The 15,154-nt window shown below is 39.0% G+C and overlaps 1 protein-coding gene across 1 annotated transcript in view; it reads left to right on the top strand.

The window, feature by feature from the left end:
* The window catches only part of CA8 (carbonic anhydrase 8), a 96,127-nt gene that overhangs the window by 66,611 nt on the left and 14,362 nt on the right, over positions 1 to 15,154 (top strand). Inside the window, exon 8 of the mRNA XM_032296163.1 lies at positions 8,906 to 9,075. Coding sequence (XP_032152054.1) covers positions 8,906 to 9,040 — 135 coding nt within the window. The 3' untranslated portion in view covers positions 9,041 to 9,075. The remainder of the gene's footprint in view (positions 1 to 8,905; positions 9,076 to 15,154) is intronic.

Genomic DNA, 15,154 nt, shown 5'->3' with positions numbered 1-15,154 from the left:
GAGCCTCAGGGCTGTGCCATGGGGGTTGGGTTTTCTCCTGAAGGTGGCAGAGAATCACAGGAATGTTGTAAGGAGGAGAGAGATATGACCAAATTTGAATTCAGGAAACATACTCTGAGGCTGCAGTGTGAAGATGTGGATCATGTGGCAGTGAGACGGAGGGAAGGGAGTGACTTTAGAAATAAAAAGGAAGTTGAAGCAGAACCTTGTGGCTGATGACACAGGAAGGATTTGGGGAGGAAAGACCCCCTTGTCACTGGACCTTCCTGGATTTGGCTTGGTTGACTGGCACATGTAAGCTGTTGCTTTCTACCATGATAAGGAATCAAGAAGGAAGAGCAGCCTTCATGGAGAAGCTGCCAAGTTTATGGTTGCAAATATGGAGAGTTTGAGATGCCTTTTGGACATCCAAGAAAGGGGTATGGTATACAAGTGGTGGGTGAAGCAGTTGGTGTAGAAGAGGAGCTCCTTCAGAGAATGAGGGAGTGGCCTCTAATCAGGGGTGTGCACTGTAAGAGTGTCCCCAGGGAATGGCTTGACAAGTGGAAAAACATAGGAGGCTCAGGTGATGGTTAGAGAAGCTATGGGAGAGGCGAGTTTCAGGAAGGAGTGGAGAGATCATGAGTGTCAGATTCTGCACACACATTCAGTTAAGGACTAAAATGTATTAATTGGATTTAGCCACAAGGAGTGATTATAGACTTGAGAACGAAGTAGATGAACTGAATGTCCATAGTCACATTTGTTCGGCATTACTTTATTGAGGGGTAATTTCCTAAAAGTACATCAGATCTTTTAGTGAACATTTTTTCTTTGCCGGGTGCAGTGAATTACGCCTGTAATCTGAGTACTTCAGGAAGCTGAGGTGGACAGATCACCTGAGGTCAGGAGTTGGAGGCCAGCCTGGCCAACGTGGTGAAACCCCTGTCTCTCCTAAAAAATACAAAAATTAGCTGGGCCTAGTGGTGGGCTCCTATGATCCCAGCTGCTTGGGAGGCTGAGGCAGGAGAATTGCTTTGAACCTGGTGGGCGGAGATTGCAGTGAGCCGAGATTGAGCCATTGCACTCCAACCTGGGCAACAGGAACGAAACTCCATCTCACAAAAAATTCTTTTTTCTTTATAATCACAGCAAATTTTAATTTATTGAAAGGTGTAGCCTTATTGCATGCTGCAAATTCTCATTTTCACCCAGAATTCCTTTAAGGATTCTGTTGCCAGGATTTTCCATCTTAATGCTGAACTGTATTGAGTGTTAACTGATCCTCTAGATATACAATATTGTACCACTGCACTGGCCAGTGTGTTATGTTAAGATCCAGAGAGAGACCATTGTGTCTTAGGCTCTCTGGCTTCAAAGGGGACCTAGCTTTGTATTTTTCCTTGAAATAGGCTGGTGACAAAGTCTAATTCTAACCTACTAAAGTCATGCTCCCTGATTATTGGGAGGTAAAACCATATCTTCCCACATGAAAGCCGAAGCTGCAGGGATGCTTATTGGAAGGAATAATCTCAACTGTCCTTGAAAATAGATGACTTTTTGATTAGCTGTACTTCTCAAGGAAAAGATTTAGGTGCTATTAGCATGGAGCCTCATCACAGCATCTGTTCAGAGGGCAGCAGAGTTAAAACATAGACACACAAAGACACACATTTACGAATATTAAAATGCAATTTAGAAAAAAATTATAATCTTAGAAGAATATAAATCAGTCTGTCCTTGAATGTTTTACTTGGTGCTGCTCATAGAATTTCACAGGAAGCAGAGCAAAAAATGAAAAAGATCCAAATAAGGCAACAAAAGTGAGAGGAGTCAAAGGAAGAGGATGTGATTCTATGAGTTAGACCAAGAAAAATCGAGACGTCTCAAAAATTAAGAAGTGGAGGAGAGAGATGCTTGATGTATAAAATAGCAAAAGGAATAATGAATAACAGGTGGCATTTCCACATAGCTGATTATATTGAGAAATTTGAAAATTTGCATTGAATTAAAGAATATTGTTTCCTTCTGTATCATAAAGCTTATGTATGTAATTAAGCTGCTGAATATTATTATGGAAAGAATTGGTATCTTGACGTGTATCACCTGCCATAGGATAATAGTATTGGCACTGGTAACATTGAAGAAGTTCTCAATCATAATGGTTTCCTATTAAATGCATAATAGCTGTGATTCAGGGAGGTGTAGACTTCAGCTGAAGTATAGTGTAGACTGTTAAGCCCATCATACATTGTCTTGAGTGCTATTAATAAGAATTACAGAATATGGGTCTGGAAAACCCCTTCTTAGCTGAATTTTTCATATTATTCCTGGTTGGCATGCCTTATTGTAGGGAGATAAAACACAATTGGATGGATCTGAATAAGTATAATTTTCTTTTTAAAAAATGATCTCTAATGATTAAATAACCTTATTTTTATTAACTTTTTAAAAAATTTCTATAGGTTTTTAGGGAACAGTTGGTATTTGGTTACACAAGTAAGTTCTTCAGTGGTGATTTGTGAGGTTTTGGTGCACCCATCACCCGAGCAGTATACACGGAACCCAGTTTGTCATCTTTTATCCCTCACCCCCTTCCCACACTTTCCCCGAGTCCCCAAAGTCTATTTTGTCATTCTTATGCCTTTGAATCCTCATCGCTTAGCTCCTGCTTATGAGTGAGAACATACAGTGTTTGGTTTTCCATTCCTGAGTTACTTCACTTAGAATAATAGTTCTCAATTCCATCCAGGTTGCTGCAAATGCTATTAGTTTATTCCTCTTTATGGCTGAGTAGTATTCCATCGTGTGAATGTGTGTGTGTGTGTGTACACACACCACAGTTTCTTTATCCACTCATTGATTATGGGCATTTTCACCATTACGTAACTTTAATATAAATGATGGTCTAAGCATTAGATTACGAAAGTAAAAAAATTTTTTTTTCAGCTGAATTGTTGTGTTTGGAAATGAGATTCCAAGAACAGAATACAAATACCAAAACTTTACCAAATCTAACACCAGAAATTGTAAGACATATTCTGATTTCACAGAGTCATTAAAATGTGAACACGTATTAATCTTAGAATTGATAAAACAGGGTATGATGGTATAGTGGCATCTGTGCAAGTATGTATGTACACATACAGAAATGGGTTGATAATTAAGTTTTACTCTCCTTTTCCTGCCTTTTTCTTCCTTCTTTTTCTGCATTCCCTCCCTGCTTATCTCTTTCTTAGCTTATCTGAATTCTCATATTAAATGTCTTTGCTTTTTCCTTTCTCTTTCAATTTAAAAGTAACACCAGTGAAATGAAGAAATATGAATGTGCTTATTGTTCATTCACCCTGTGGTTACATGACATGTCTTCTAGAATGCTGAAAACGGTTTTAAATGTTCTTTTCTTCAGTCTTGCCTCCTCTTTATTCCTTCTGCATTCCATGTTTCCTGTAGGTTGGAAAGTAGGACTCTTTACATCCTGACAGCCCGAGTTAATACCTGACATATGCTCAGCCTCAGGGATCTAGAAGCATGTCTGGCCCTGGACAACCAAGGACATCTGACCTCACCCACAAAGCAGCAGGCCTTTCTCAGGGGGTCTTCATGCTCCGTAGGGAATCGGAGGAACTGTTTTCCTAAAGTCCAGGTTGCGGTAGGGCCACAGCATGGTCATGTTTGAAACTATTTTCAAATGATTGGGGACATTTGTTGCAGATTTTCTTCTATGCCCATCTCTATGGTTTGAATGTGTCCTCTCCAAAACTCAGGTGTTGCCAATGTGATGCATTAAAAGGTGGGACCTTTAAGAGGTGTTTAGGCCATGAGGGCCCTTCCCTTGCTAATGGATTAAGACCCTTAAGAAAGAGGCTTCACATAGCATTCCCTTGTTGGCTCGCTTGCCCTTCTGCCTTCTGCCACATGAGGATGCATCAAGAATGCCCTCGCCAAATGCCAAATGCTTTGATCTTGGGCTTCCAGCCTTCAGAACTGTGAGCAAATACATTTCTGTTCTTCATAAATCATCCAGTTTCAGCTATTCTGTTATAGCAGCACAAAACAGACGAAGACATCCATGGTTCTCAGAATCCCCTTAGGGCTTGTTAAAGGGATTGCTGGGTTCCACCCCTGAGTTGCTGATTCTGTAGGCCTGGGGTAGTTGCTGACAACTTACACTTTTATTCTGGGAGGATACTTTGAGAACCACTGTTTCATCTCTGCATGCATTCATCTCTACATGTAATTGAGATCAGTGCCCTAACCCGAGAATGCTGAGGTTCTGAAGGTGAGTGTGAATGGCAGTGCTAGGTGAGTCCTGTCCAGTGGAAACATGATGTGATCCACATATTAAACTTTCTAGTAGCCATGATAAAAAATAAAGCCAAAAGAAACAGATAAAATTAAGAAACTAATTCAAATGGTATACTTAACCCAATATGTGTAAAATACTATCATTTAAGCATGTAGTCAAGGTAAAAAGTCATTGATGAGATTTCTTCCATTCTTATTTTATACTGAGTCTTTGGCTTGCAGTGTGTATTCTGCACTTCCAGCACATCTCAAATTGGGCAGGCCACATTTCAAATGCTTGGTGGCCACGTGGGCCTAGTGGCTGCCATCCTGAACAGTACAAATCAAGGGTCTTCTCTCTGAGGAGACTGTTTCTTCACTTTCTTAAAATGTGTTATTTTAAATTGCTTGTAGAGATTTTTATATGTATTTTCTTAGTGTCTTTAGTGATAGACAGCACTTTCCCTGTGATTGTGAGTTCTCTAGTCTGTAATTCTTGAGTATGTTTAAATCTGTGTGGCTCAGAAACTCTTGGGGTGATGAGAGCAGACAGTGTCTGGGGCTGGGGCTCCCTTAGGCTGGGGATGGCATCAGGACTGTTGACATTGGTGTTACTGGGGAGTGAGTATTCTTTCTACTCTCTTCCACAAAAAAATTAAAAAGATCAGATTAAGGAGTCATGAGAGAGTGAGAGCTGGTTTATGAATGAGAGATCGATAAGGAAGAGGAAGCACTGGTTTTATATGGAACATTATATAATGGGGTCAAAGAGAAATGAGGCAAGAACAAGGCTGCAGTATGTGAAAGGTGCAGAGTTCTCTCTGTGTTTGTCTGTATCTCTCTCTGTATACACGTATGGAATGTTCAGGTACAGTTTGCTTTCGACTTTTTAATTTGATTAGTATCATAAGGAATCATTCTTACTCTTGTATTGTTATTGATAAAAGACAAGGGAAGCACCACTTTTATAAAGAACTATTTTATCGAAACCGTAAAATATCTGTCACCTCCCAAATCTTCCTCCCATGTCCTTTGTTGTTGTAATATTTTGTTGGCTAAGCACACTTAACATAAGATCTACCATCTTAGCAATTTAAAGTATACAATGCAGTGTTGTTAACTGTAGGCACTGTGCCACACAGGAGACCTCGAGGACTTATTTATCTTGCATAACTGCAACTTTGTACTCTTTAACCGTTACATTCCCATTTCTGCTTCCTGCCAGCTCTCGGCAGCTGTCACTCTTCTCTCTGCTTCTAAGAGTTCAACCGGTTTAGATTCCACATATGAGTGAGTTCATACAATACTTGTTTTCATGTCTGGCGGATTTCGTCTTCTGGATATAGACTGAAAGGAATTGAAGTCAGTGTCTTGAAGAGGTATCTGTACTCCTGTGTTCATTACAGTCCAGACAGGGAAAACATGTAAGTGCCCATGGATGGGTTACTGGAGAGAGCATACTGACTTTTATGTGTTACATTTCTCTTTTAACATGATGACACATGAAATGTAAGTAAAAAAAAAAATCTATTAGAACTTGCGAACTCCTGAAAGTTATGTAGCACTAAACCGCAAACCCTGGAAATTAGCCCTTTGAATGCATTAATAAAGAAGCAGTTTTAAAGCTGAACTTCTAGTGGATAATTTGGTTTTGAGGCAGTGAAGATTGGAATAAATGTCTTAGACCAATTGCAGTGCGTCTCTAGTTCAAAGGACGGTGGCTTTTCAATCTAATACCTTTAGAAGATGGAGACTTATCTGTGAAATGTTCAATGTCAGTGCCCCGCATTCAGTTTTCTCTTAAATTGGTTAAAAATAAATACCATGTTAAAGTGGAATAGCATTAACAGTGGATTCACTTATACATTCAGATATATGGGATAATAATGGTTTCTGGAAGGCCCTGACATTTGAGTTTTGTTAAAGATTTCTATCCCGAAATATTATTCTGTTCATTTATTACAATCTCTCATTTCAGTGTGGCTGATTCAGTATGTACTTGAAACCATTTGAAGTGACTAAAGGGTTTTGGGGGTGGTTGCTTTAGAAAAATTGGCATTTCAGAAAGACGCATGTTCCCCTCCATCTCTGTTGATGTTTGAATTCTTCAAAGCACTCCTGTGATCAGAGAAAAACATTGCTTGTGAAATAGTTTTCTCTGAGAGTATAGTCATTTGGGACTGGCTGGGTGTTGATTCAGATCATCTCTTCTGGAAGAAGTTGTTTTCATAGAATGTGTTTCAGGGTGAGGCCTGGGGCTTGAAAGGTTTGTCTCCAGTTCAGAATACATAAATGTAAAATTAACCCAGCTTTAAAATAATCTTCAAAGCCAATAAAAAGTGGAGTCTTTCATATGTTGAGGCAGTAAACTTTCTAGCCCACATTGCTCCTCAGTGACCTGTGCATGCCTCATAGGTTCAGGTTGCAGGTATTAATTATGATTACATGGAAAATGAATGCTAGGAGAGATGACTTTAAGTATCCTCAGTGAATTTTTGGTTTATTATAAATACTTTCTGCATATAAAACTGTATCTAAATATTTATCTCAAAATGCTAGAGGTTTGACTTCAAAAGAGTTTGTGAAATAGAAGTGCTAGTATTTGTCAGACACTTCCTATGTGCCTGGAACTATGCTGCATGATTTTCAAGAATATTCTTTCTTATTTCTGAGACTATCTTGTGAATACTGTTATCATCTCTGTTATACACATGTGGAAACTGAGGCTTGAAGAAGTGAAGTCCTTCGGTCGTTTGGGTCTTAGGTGGCAAAGCAGGCAGGAGTTGGCCTTTGGGTGCAGAGTCTAATGCTCTCACTGTCATATTCTTCTTTTCGAAAAAGCATAAGATTCTCTCAAACTGACCAGTTTTCTTTTCACTCTGTACTTAGGGAAAACTTTAAGGTGAAAGCAAATAATAAGAGATTCTTACACATCTTCAGCTCTAGAAGTTTTTCAGATGCAACAAGCAATAGGTACTACTCGTATTTTCATTCTAATACCTGAAGAAGATCTAGTGAAAAACCATCAAGCAGATTAAACAACTGATTGCTTTTCTGACTGGCTCCTCTATGTAAATATAATATATAGGTATTATAAAAAACTAAACAGGGCAATCCCAGTTGGGTCAGGCTTAATTTCATTAAGGGAAATCAATCAGTGTTCAGCGACATGGGCGTGGAAAAATAAGACATTTGAAGTCATCTTTTTTTGCATGCATATAAGCGCAGAGAAAAAAAAAAACCCCAAAAACCAACAAAAAGGAAGCTGGCTTTCTGACCCAGGTTCTAATCGAACTAGCCGTTTAATTTTTCTCCAACTCTGTGTATGAATGTATTGAATTAGAATGTTGTGGGATTTGACTCTTGGAGTCAGGGAGCCTCTTCTGAGGAAAATTCGCATGTAAACACTTGCCTATCATTCAGGGCTTTCATGGGCCCCCTAAGTCTCTAGGTGTTTCTTGACTTTTACTGGAACTCCTGAATTAGTTGCTCTCTTGCATTTTATTTCTCTTTATGAATGGCAGAATTCTATGGCTGGGTCATATTAAGGATCTTTGTAGATACAATACCTTGATACACAGATGGTGAACTTTTGGTGAATTGATGTCGCCCAAATCACATTTGCTCAATACCCTGGGATATATGCAGGATATAGATTATACTGAGTTGACTAGAATTCCTAAAGAGGTGGCTGTGGCAATGAGAAAAGAGCAGTTAGACTTGGAATTGTCAGGCTTCTCTGCTAGCTAATATGGAAGCTTTAAAACTGTTCCAGTCTCAGTTTCCCCTTCTGTATAAGAAATGAAGAATGTGTCATATGACTATGTGGCACTTAAATGAATTAACAGATGATGAGCCCTGTAGGTAAATCAGCTCATAGATGGAAATGAGCCTGGGGAATGCTCATCACTTTTGCTTATTGCTTAAATATTAATACTTCCCAGAGAGGCACGTCTGGCAGGCTCTGGGTTCTTAGAGAAACTGCAGGGAGGCTTGTGGGCAAGTTCCCTGAGGACTCTTAGAACCTCTTCAGTTATAGTGGGGAAGCCATGGGACCTGGAGAGGCCACCCAAGAAAGGGAAATGAACTTGAAAATCAGTATTGTGAAGACCGGAAGTTGGACTCAGACTTTTGGAAAATCATAGATATTTTTTAGACCCATGCTCTCCAGAGGGCTGAAAAAGTGGCAAAAGTCTTTTGATGAAAGGAAACCTTGAATCCATCTAATAAATCTAAGATCTAATCTGTTTACATACAGTAACATAAGAATCTGTTAATTAAAATATACTTGGGAAGCATTTAAGAATACATTCATTTGTTCACTCTTACTATGTTATAGATGGGCATAAGACCTTTTTGAGAGAGGTGTGTATCATTTTTACATTAACAAATGAAGCAGATTTCTGTGTCTGTTTGAGTTGTTCAGAGACCTTGATATGTCTGCCTCTGTTGTCATCTCTTGAAAGTGTCCTGTCTAATGTCTTAGGTCTGGAAGAATTAAGTCTGCTTTTTTTCTTTTTGAAGCTTAATTTTAATTTTCTCTTTTTAAATTGTAATTTATGCACATTTTATGCATGTCCTTTACAAAACGCCAATCTTTTCAATGTATTAATCTATTTTCTTCTGCTTTTATTTTCAGATAGAAGAATTTCGAAGGCTGAGGACGCATGTTAAGGGGGCAGAACTTGTGGAAGGCTGTGATGGGATTTTGGGAGACAACTTTCGACCCACGCAGCCTCTTAGTGACAGAGTCATTAGAGCTGCATTTCAGTAGCCAAAGAGGACAGGAACAAGTCTATCTTCATGAGGGTATGTCCAGATTATGTAAGGAAAATGAGGTGCACAGCTACTTAAACCTAGCATACCAAAGGTACACTTATGGCGATCCTGGTAATTTAATAATAAAGCATATTTACTTCATCTTGATAAAATTTATGACACATTCTTGAGCTCTGTTAATTATAGGTTAGGTAGTTATTTTAATTTTATGCAGTATTAAAGAAAAACTATGATTATATTTTCCTATCAGAGTAGCCCAAATTCCAAATTTTGCTGGCTTTCATAAGGAAAGACACCCTGAGGCCCAGAAAAAGTGACATGCAAGGAACTCTTTAGTAACTTACCATGTTGTCCAGCACCAGTCATGTCCCAGTGACCAAGGAGCACACAGCAAGGGGCTTGGGAGCGTGTGAGCCTCACCATGGACCCTACTTGTCTTCTGCAGAATTGATTCTCTTGTTTCTCAGGGTAGGGTCTGGCATGCATTGAAATACTTGTTCTATGGAAGTGCTGTTTATTTGATAAAGTGAGAAGTACTTATTAATTATCTGAATATGGTGAAACATTATATATTTTAATATATCAAATTCACTGTATGTATTCTTTACTCTTAAGGATCTAACAAAATAAAATATCACAAACATGGAAGAGATAAAATATAAAAACGACTATATATTGGATTATTTCTTAACCTTGTCAGTTGCCAAAGAGTGCATCGGTCATTGTACATCACTGGCAAACCACAGCTTCCCAAGGGAAAGCATCTGTTGGAACAGGTCCTAGGGAAGCAGTGAAATCTCTTCTCTGTAGACAATTTAAAAATTAGCTGGGCGTGGTGGCATCCACTTGTAGTCCCATCTATTCAGGAGGCTGAGATGGGAGCCTCACTAGAGCCTGGAAGGTGGAGGCTGCAGTCAGCTGAAATTGCACCACTGCACTCCAGCCTGGGTGACAGAGTCAGACCCTGTCTCAAACAAAATAAAACAAAACAGAAAAACAAAGAAGTCTGCTGGGTAACCAAGGCGATAGACGTGGAGGCTTGGACACTAGAATAGGAGCAGTGGAGGTGGAGAGAAGCTGATGTATGTGAAATAGAAATTGCAGGTTTAGCTAATAATGAGTTGGATGAGGGGTAGAGGGAGATGGAAGTGTCAAAGGTCACTTCTGGGGATTTACACTTTGGAAACCGTAGATGGAGTGCCACTGAGTGGCAGTAGGAAGGCTACAGGGAGGCCCTGTTTGGTTGAAGATAAAGAGTTGAGCTGTAGCACAGTGAGTAAGAGATGCCTGTCAACCACAAACTCCAGTAGTGGACTCTGGTCATGAAGGTCATTAGAATTTCAAGAATGGAGATCAGAAAACAGGATGGGTTGAAATATGGGAGTATTGGACATAGACATTGTGCATGTACGTGTTCATATAATGTTCTGACTTCACTAAGTGTGCATGAAATCTTGTGGGAGGTTTTATACACAAGTTAGACAAGACACAGAGGCGTTAGGTCACGGCCCAATGTAATGCAGCTATTGAGCAGCGGAGCTGAAAGATCTAGGCAGCTTGACTGGCAGAGCTCTTTTTCTTTACCGTGATATGGGCAGAGGTTAAAGAGAGTCGCCACACTGGTGGTTGTGTGGTACATAGGGAGGGACGCAGTTGCAGCAGGCTGAAGACCATCGGAAGGCAGGAGCTGGAGGCTCCAGGGCACAGCCACCTTGGTGGGCTGGACTGGGGTGGGGCAGGAGGCCTCAGCAACAGAGAGAGAGTAGGACTGAGGAAATCTTTTTTTTTTCCTATCTTTTTTTTTTCTTCAATTGTACTTTAAGTTCTGGGGTACATGTGCAGATCTTGCAGGATTGTTGCATAGGTACCCACATGCCATGGTGGTTTTCTGTCTTCATTCCCCCCGCCCGTCACCGACATCTGGCATTTTTCCCAGTGTTATCCCTCCCCAACCTCCCCACCCCCTGCTGTCCCTCCCTTAGCTCCCCCCTCCCAACAGTGGTACATCAAGGAGGGACGCAGTTGCAGCAGGCTGAAGACCATAGGAAGGCAGGAGCTGGAGACTCCAGGGCACAGCCACCTTGGTGGGCTGGACTGGGGTGGGGCAGGAGGCCTCAGCAACAGAGAGGGGGTAGGAGTGTGTGATGTTCCCTTCCCTGTGCCCATGTGTTCTCATTGTACAACACCTGCCTGTGAGTGAGAACATGTGGTGTTTGGTTTTCTGTTCTTGTGTCAGTTTGCTGAGAATTATGGTTTCCAGATTCATTCATGTCCCTACAAAGGACACAAACTCATCGTTTTTTTATGGCTGCATAGTATTCTCTGGTGTGTATGTGCCACATTTTCTTTGTCCAGTCTATCACTGATGGACATTTGAGTTGGTTCCAGGTCTTTGCTATTGTAAACAGTGCCACAGTGAACATACGTGTGCATGTGTCTTTATAATAGAATGATCTATAATCCTTTGGGTATATAGCCAGTAATGGGATTGCTGGGTCAAATGGAATTTCTATTTCTAGAACCTTGAGGAATCGCCACACTGTCTTCCACAATGGTTGAACTAATTTACGCTCCCACCAACAGTGTAAGTGTTCCTATTTCTCCACATCCTCTCCAGCATCTGTTGTCTCCAGATTTTTAACTTGCCTATATACCGGGGCGTGGGGAAGGAGCAAATAGATGGAGAGAAGCTGAAGGTGCTGCTTCTGGGAGGAGCTGGAGCAGTGAAGTCTAAAAAGTTGAAAGGGATGAAATCCTAAGCACACAGGGACACTGACTTTTGCTGAGAGGATCAGCACTCTTTGTGCTGCAATGGGAAGGAAGAAAGAAGGAGGTGGTGATTTAGAGCTGCTGTGTACCCATGACTTGCTCTTATCATTTAATGATGAATGGGGCAGGAACCAGGAGGGGGAAGACAGCAGGGAAGATAGCGTAGGAGCAGAGGGAAGGAGAAGGATGGATTCACAGGAGAAGCCAAGAGGCAGCGGGGGTGGGATGAGGGTTACAAAGCGTGAGTTTATGCATTTCTACAGCATAGGTTTAGTTAGTATATTCCCTGTAAATGTCAATAACTGTAAATGACACTTTTAATGAAGGAATATTATTACCTTGAATGTTCGGTTTGTATCTGGTCCTAGACCAGAGTTGCTGTTCTCTAAATATCTAAATAGCAATTATTACTATTTTCTCTTTTTCTTATGCATACACACATACACATGCAACCGCAGACATGTGCACGCACGCGCGCACGCACACACACACACACACACACACACACACACACAGAGAGAGAGAAACATTTATGAGATTTTGCATATTTCACATACTCCATATTCTTTATATGATAGATGAATATTGTGTAGTTTTTCAAAACTTTGAGTTAATTTAGGTACTATTTTTAAAAGGAAGATGGATTTATGTTATTTTTGTGTTCTCATCATGGTGGCTGAGATTTCTTAAAGGGGGTAATTTGCTTCCAAATTCCTAAGAATGGTACAGGAATTCTAAGGTGACTCTAATTCTGATTTTATTTTTTTTTTAATGAATACATTTCTTATCCTTTTATCTTGAAATGTGTAATACAAATCTAGTCAGAGTTCCATATAAAACTTATATTGGGAATCAGGCTTATGTGTGTGTACTTTTTATTTGATATTTAATAATGCCCTAAGGCATGTAATTCAAATTTTTATTAAAGTGAAATGATTTGACAGTCAGACTTTGAATTTAATGCATGAATGTTTCATTTAAGCTCTTGGAACTAAAAAGGAAAAGACATTTCTCTGGTAGTTAGTTCTCTAAAAAATGTTTAAAATAATTCACATTTATTTTAGCTATGTTTTACTGAAATAACTTTAGTTTTTGGACTTAAAATGACAAATTTTTGAAAAATGACATATCTGGGCACCTGGAAGACTTTGATAACCAAGCCTTATTATTCCTGTGAGTAATCTGTGACTTTTTATATTACCGTTTCAGATGTATGAACTATGATTTTGTATTACACTTGTTTAAAGAATTAGCATGCAACTCACCCAGGTGCTGGAAATTTTTTGGTTCAGTGGTGCTAGTTCAGATTTATGGGGGCCTATGGGTATTAAATGATCATTTACTCATTGAATTTTCTGTGTGATGCAAGAGAACTAAATGTATTTTGATAACAATGAACAAATGATATAACAAGTTTAAGGTCAGTTTGCTTGTTGCTTTTGTTATCATGACATTGGTACTACTCTTCCAACAAAGTGATTATATGATTATTTGCCTTGTTATTTCATTAAGTGTTAGCCCATTTTTAAAATGCTATTCTGACTGCTCAAAGAGTGTCTTGCTTGTGACCTAAATATTGTTAAGCTGTATACATGTTTACAGTAACTATAATGAATTATAATTATTTTCTATAAGAAGCAATGTCACATGGCCTTTTAAATAGTTTCTCTCTATTTCCCCCTCAACGGTGGAAACATAAGTATGCCCTAAATAGATTAGGAAAGAAACAAAGCCAGAAAAATGGGGTTATTCAGCAGGCATCTCCAAATAGTCCCATTGTCAAACTTGCCTTCATTTTTCTTTGGGGATCTTTGATGTTATCCTTGACTCTGTTGAATTCTTCCCTGTTTGTACTTTGCAGTTAGTAATATTGTCTTCTTAGCTTTAATAAAACTGTAGCTAGTGTCAATTTCATATCAGTCTTCTTTGATAACCTAAAAGAGTTATAGGTTAGAAAAGGTTAAGGCATTATAGAGAAGCTGGTGCTTGTGTGGGGGAAGTGAGAATGTTGACTCTGAATGACCAAGTAGGTGAAAGCTATTATCCTTCCAGATTAAATGGAAAGCTCAAAGCCATATTTTCAGCCAGTAGAACTTGGACTCTCCTCACTCTGATAATTTAACATGGTGCACAGCATTAGGGTGAGAATTGAAGGCTCTGTAGATATAGCTGTTTTCTATTTATTATATCTCATAGGGTTTCCTCCAACTGGAATGGATTTCCTACTAGATCTCAAAATGATTTCAGTAAAATGCCAAAACACCAAGGATGCTCAAAATATCTGTTATGTTTTGATTATGTGATATAAAAATTAACCCACCAATGAAAAATAGAAGAGCTCTATGAGCTCTCTTCAAGATTACTGAATAAGAATAATTCCTGCTTCAAAATAGGTCTCTTTTCCTTTTTATGTTTTAGAATTGTTAATAATTTATCATGCATAAAAATTTTAGTGTGATTTTTTCCTCCCACTATGAATTCAAACACAATTGTGTTTGGGAGGAGAAATGCTTTGCGGTCATGAGCCAACTCGTGTGTTGAATGTTAGTATGTTCTGACACCCTATATAGAGTAGATTTCATGATTTTAAACCTAAATATATTTTTCCATAAGGAAATCACTGTAACCAGTTTGTCATCTAAACATGTCTTTCATGCATTTTACCTCATGGATACTCAAAAGGTGGAAGCGGACTTAAAAAAAAACGTCTTTAAGTATCATCAAAAGGCTTTGGAATAGCCCAGGAAAGAATTTATTTCTATAGGCTACAAGAAAGACTTCCTGTAGGTAGGTGGTTTAAATATTGGAGTGAGTTTTCAAGGAAGACTAAGGCATTAAACTTGGGGTTCCTAGGTGGCATAGGTAGGAACCTGCCTGGACGGGGGTTGGGAAAATGTTCCAATAGACCTCACAAGGTCTCTTCGAGCACTGGATATTATAGTTCCCTGGTTTTGTGATGAATATGCTTTCCTAAGTCTCTATTAACTTTATCATGGAAAAGAGAAACCAGAGAGAACAGGCAGTGGGTAAATGAGGAGGAAAATGAAATGAATGCTTCTTTATGAATGAGGTTTTGTTAGTAAATCTCCAACTGGAAACATAAAGCTTAAAAATTTATCCGAGGAAATTACTAAAAATGCTGAAAAAACCAAGTGCAGAAAGAATTGGAAATCATCTATACTTTTATCAGGAGTATAAGGAGATACTTTTAAAAAAGGATTGAATAAATTTGTTTTTATATTTTCTGTATCTCATAAAAGAGGGTATTATAGAAGCGATAGTATCAAATAAAACTTGTATGTCAGCATTTCATTATGATTAAAAGTCTTAAAAATACAGA

Source organism: Sapajus apella, unplaced genomic scaffold, assembly GCF_009761245.1.
Source record: "Sapajus apella isolate SASKATOON/1434 unplaced genomic scaffold, GSC_monkey_1.0 scaffold35, whole genome shotgun sequence".
NCBI classification, from domain to species: Eukaryota; Metazoa; Chordata; class Mammalia; order Primates; family Cebidae; genus Sapajus; species Sapajus apella.
This window is presented reverse-complemented; position numbering and strand designations above follow the sequence as displayed.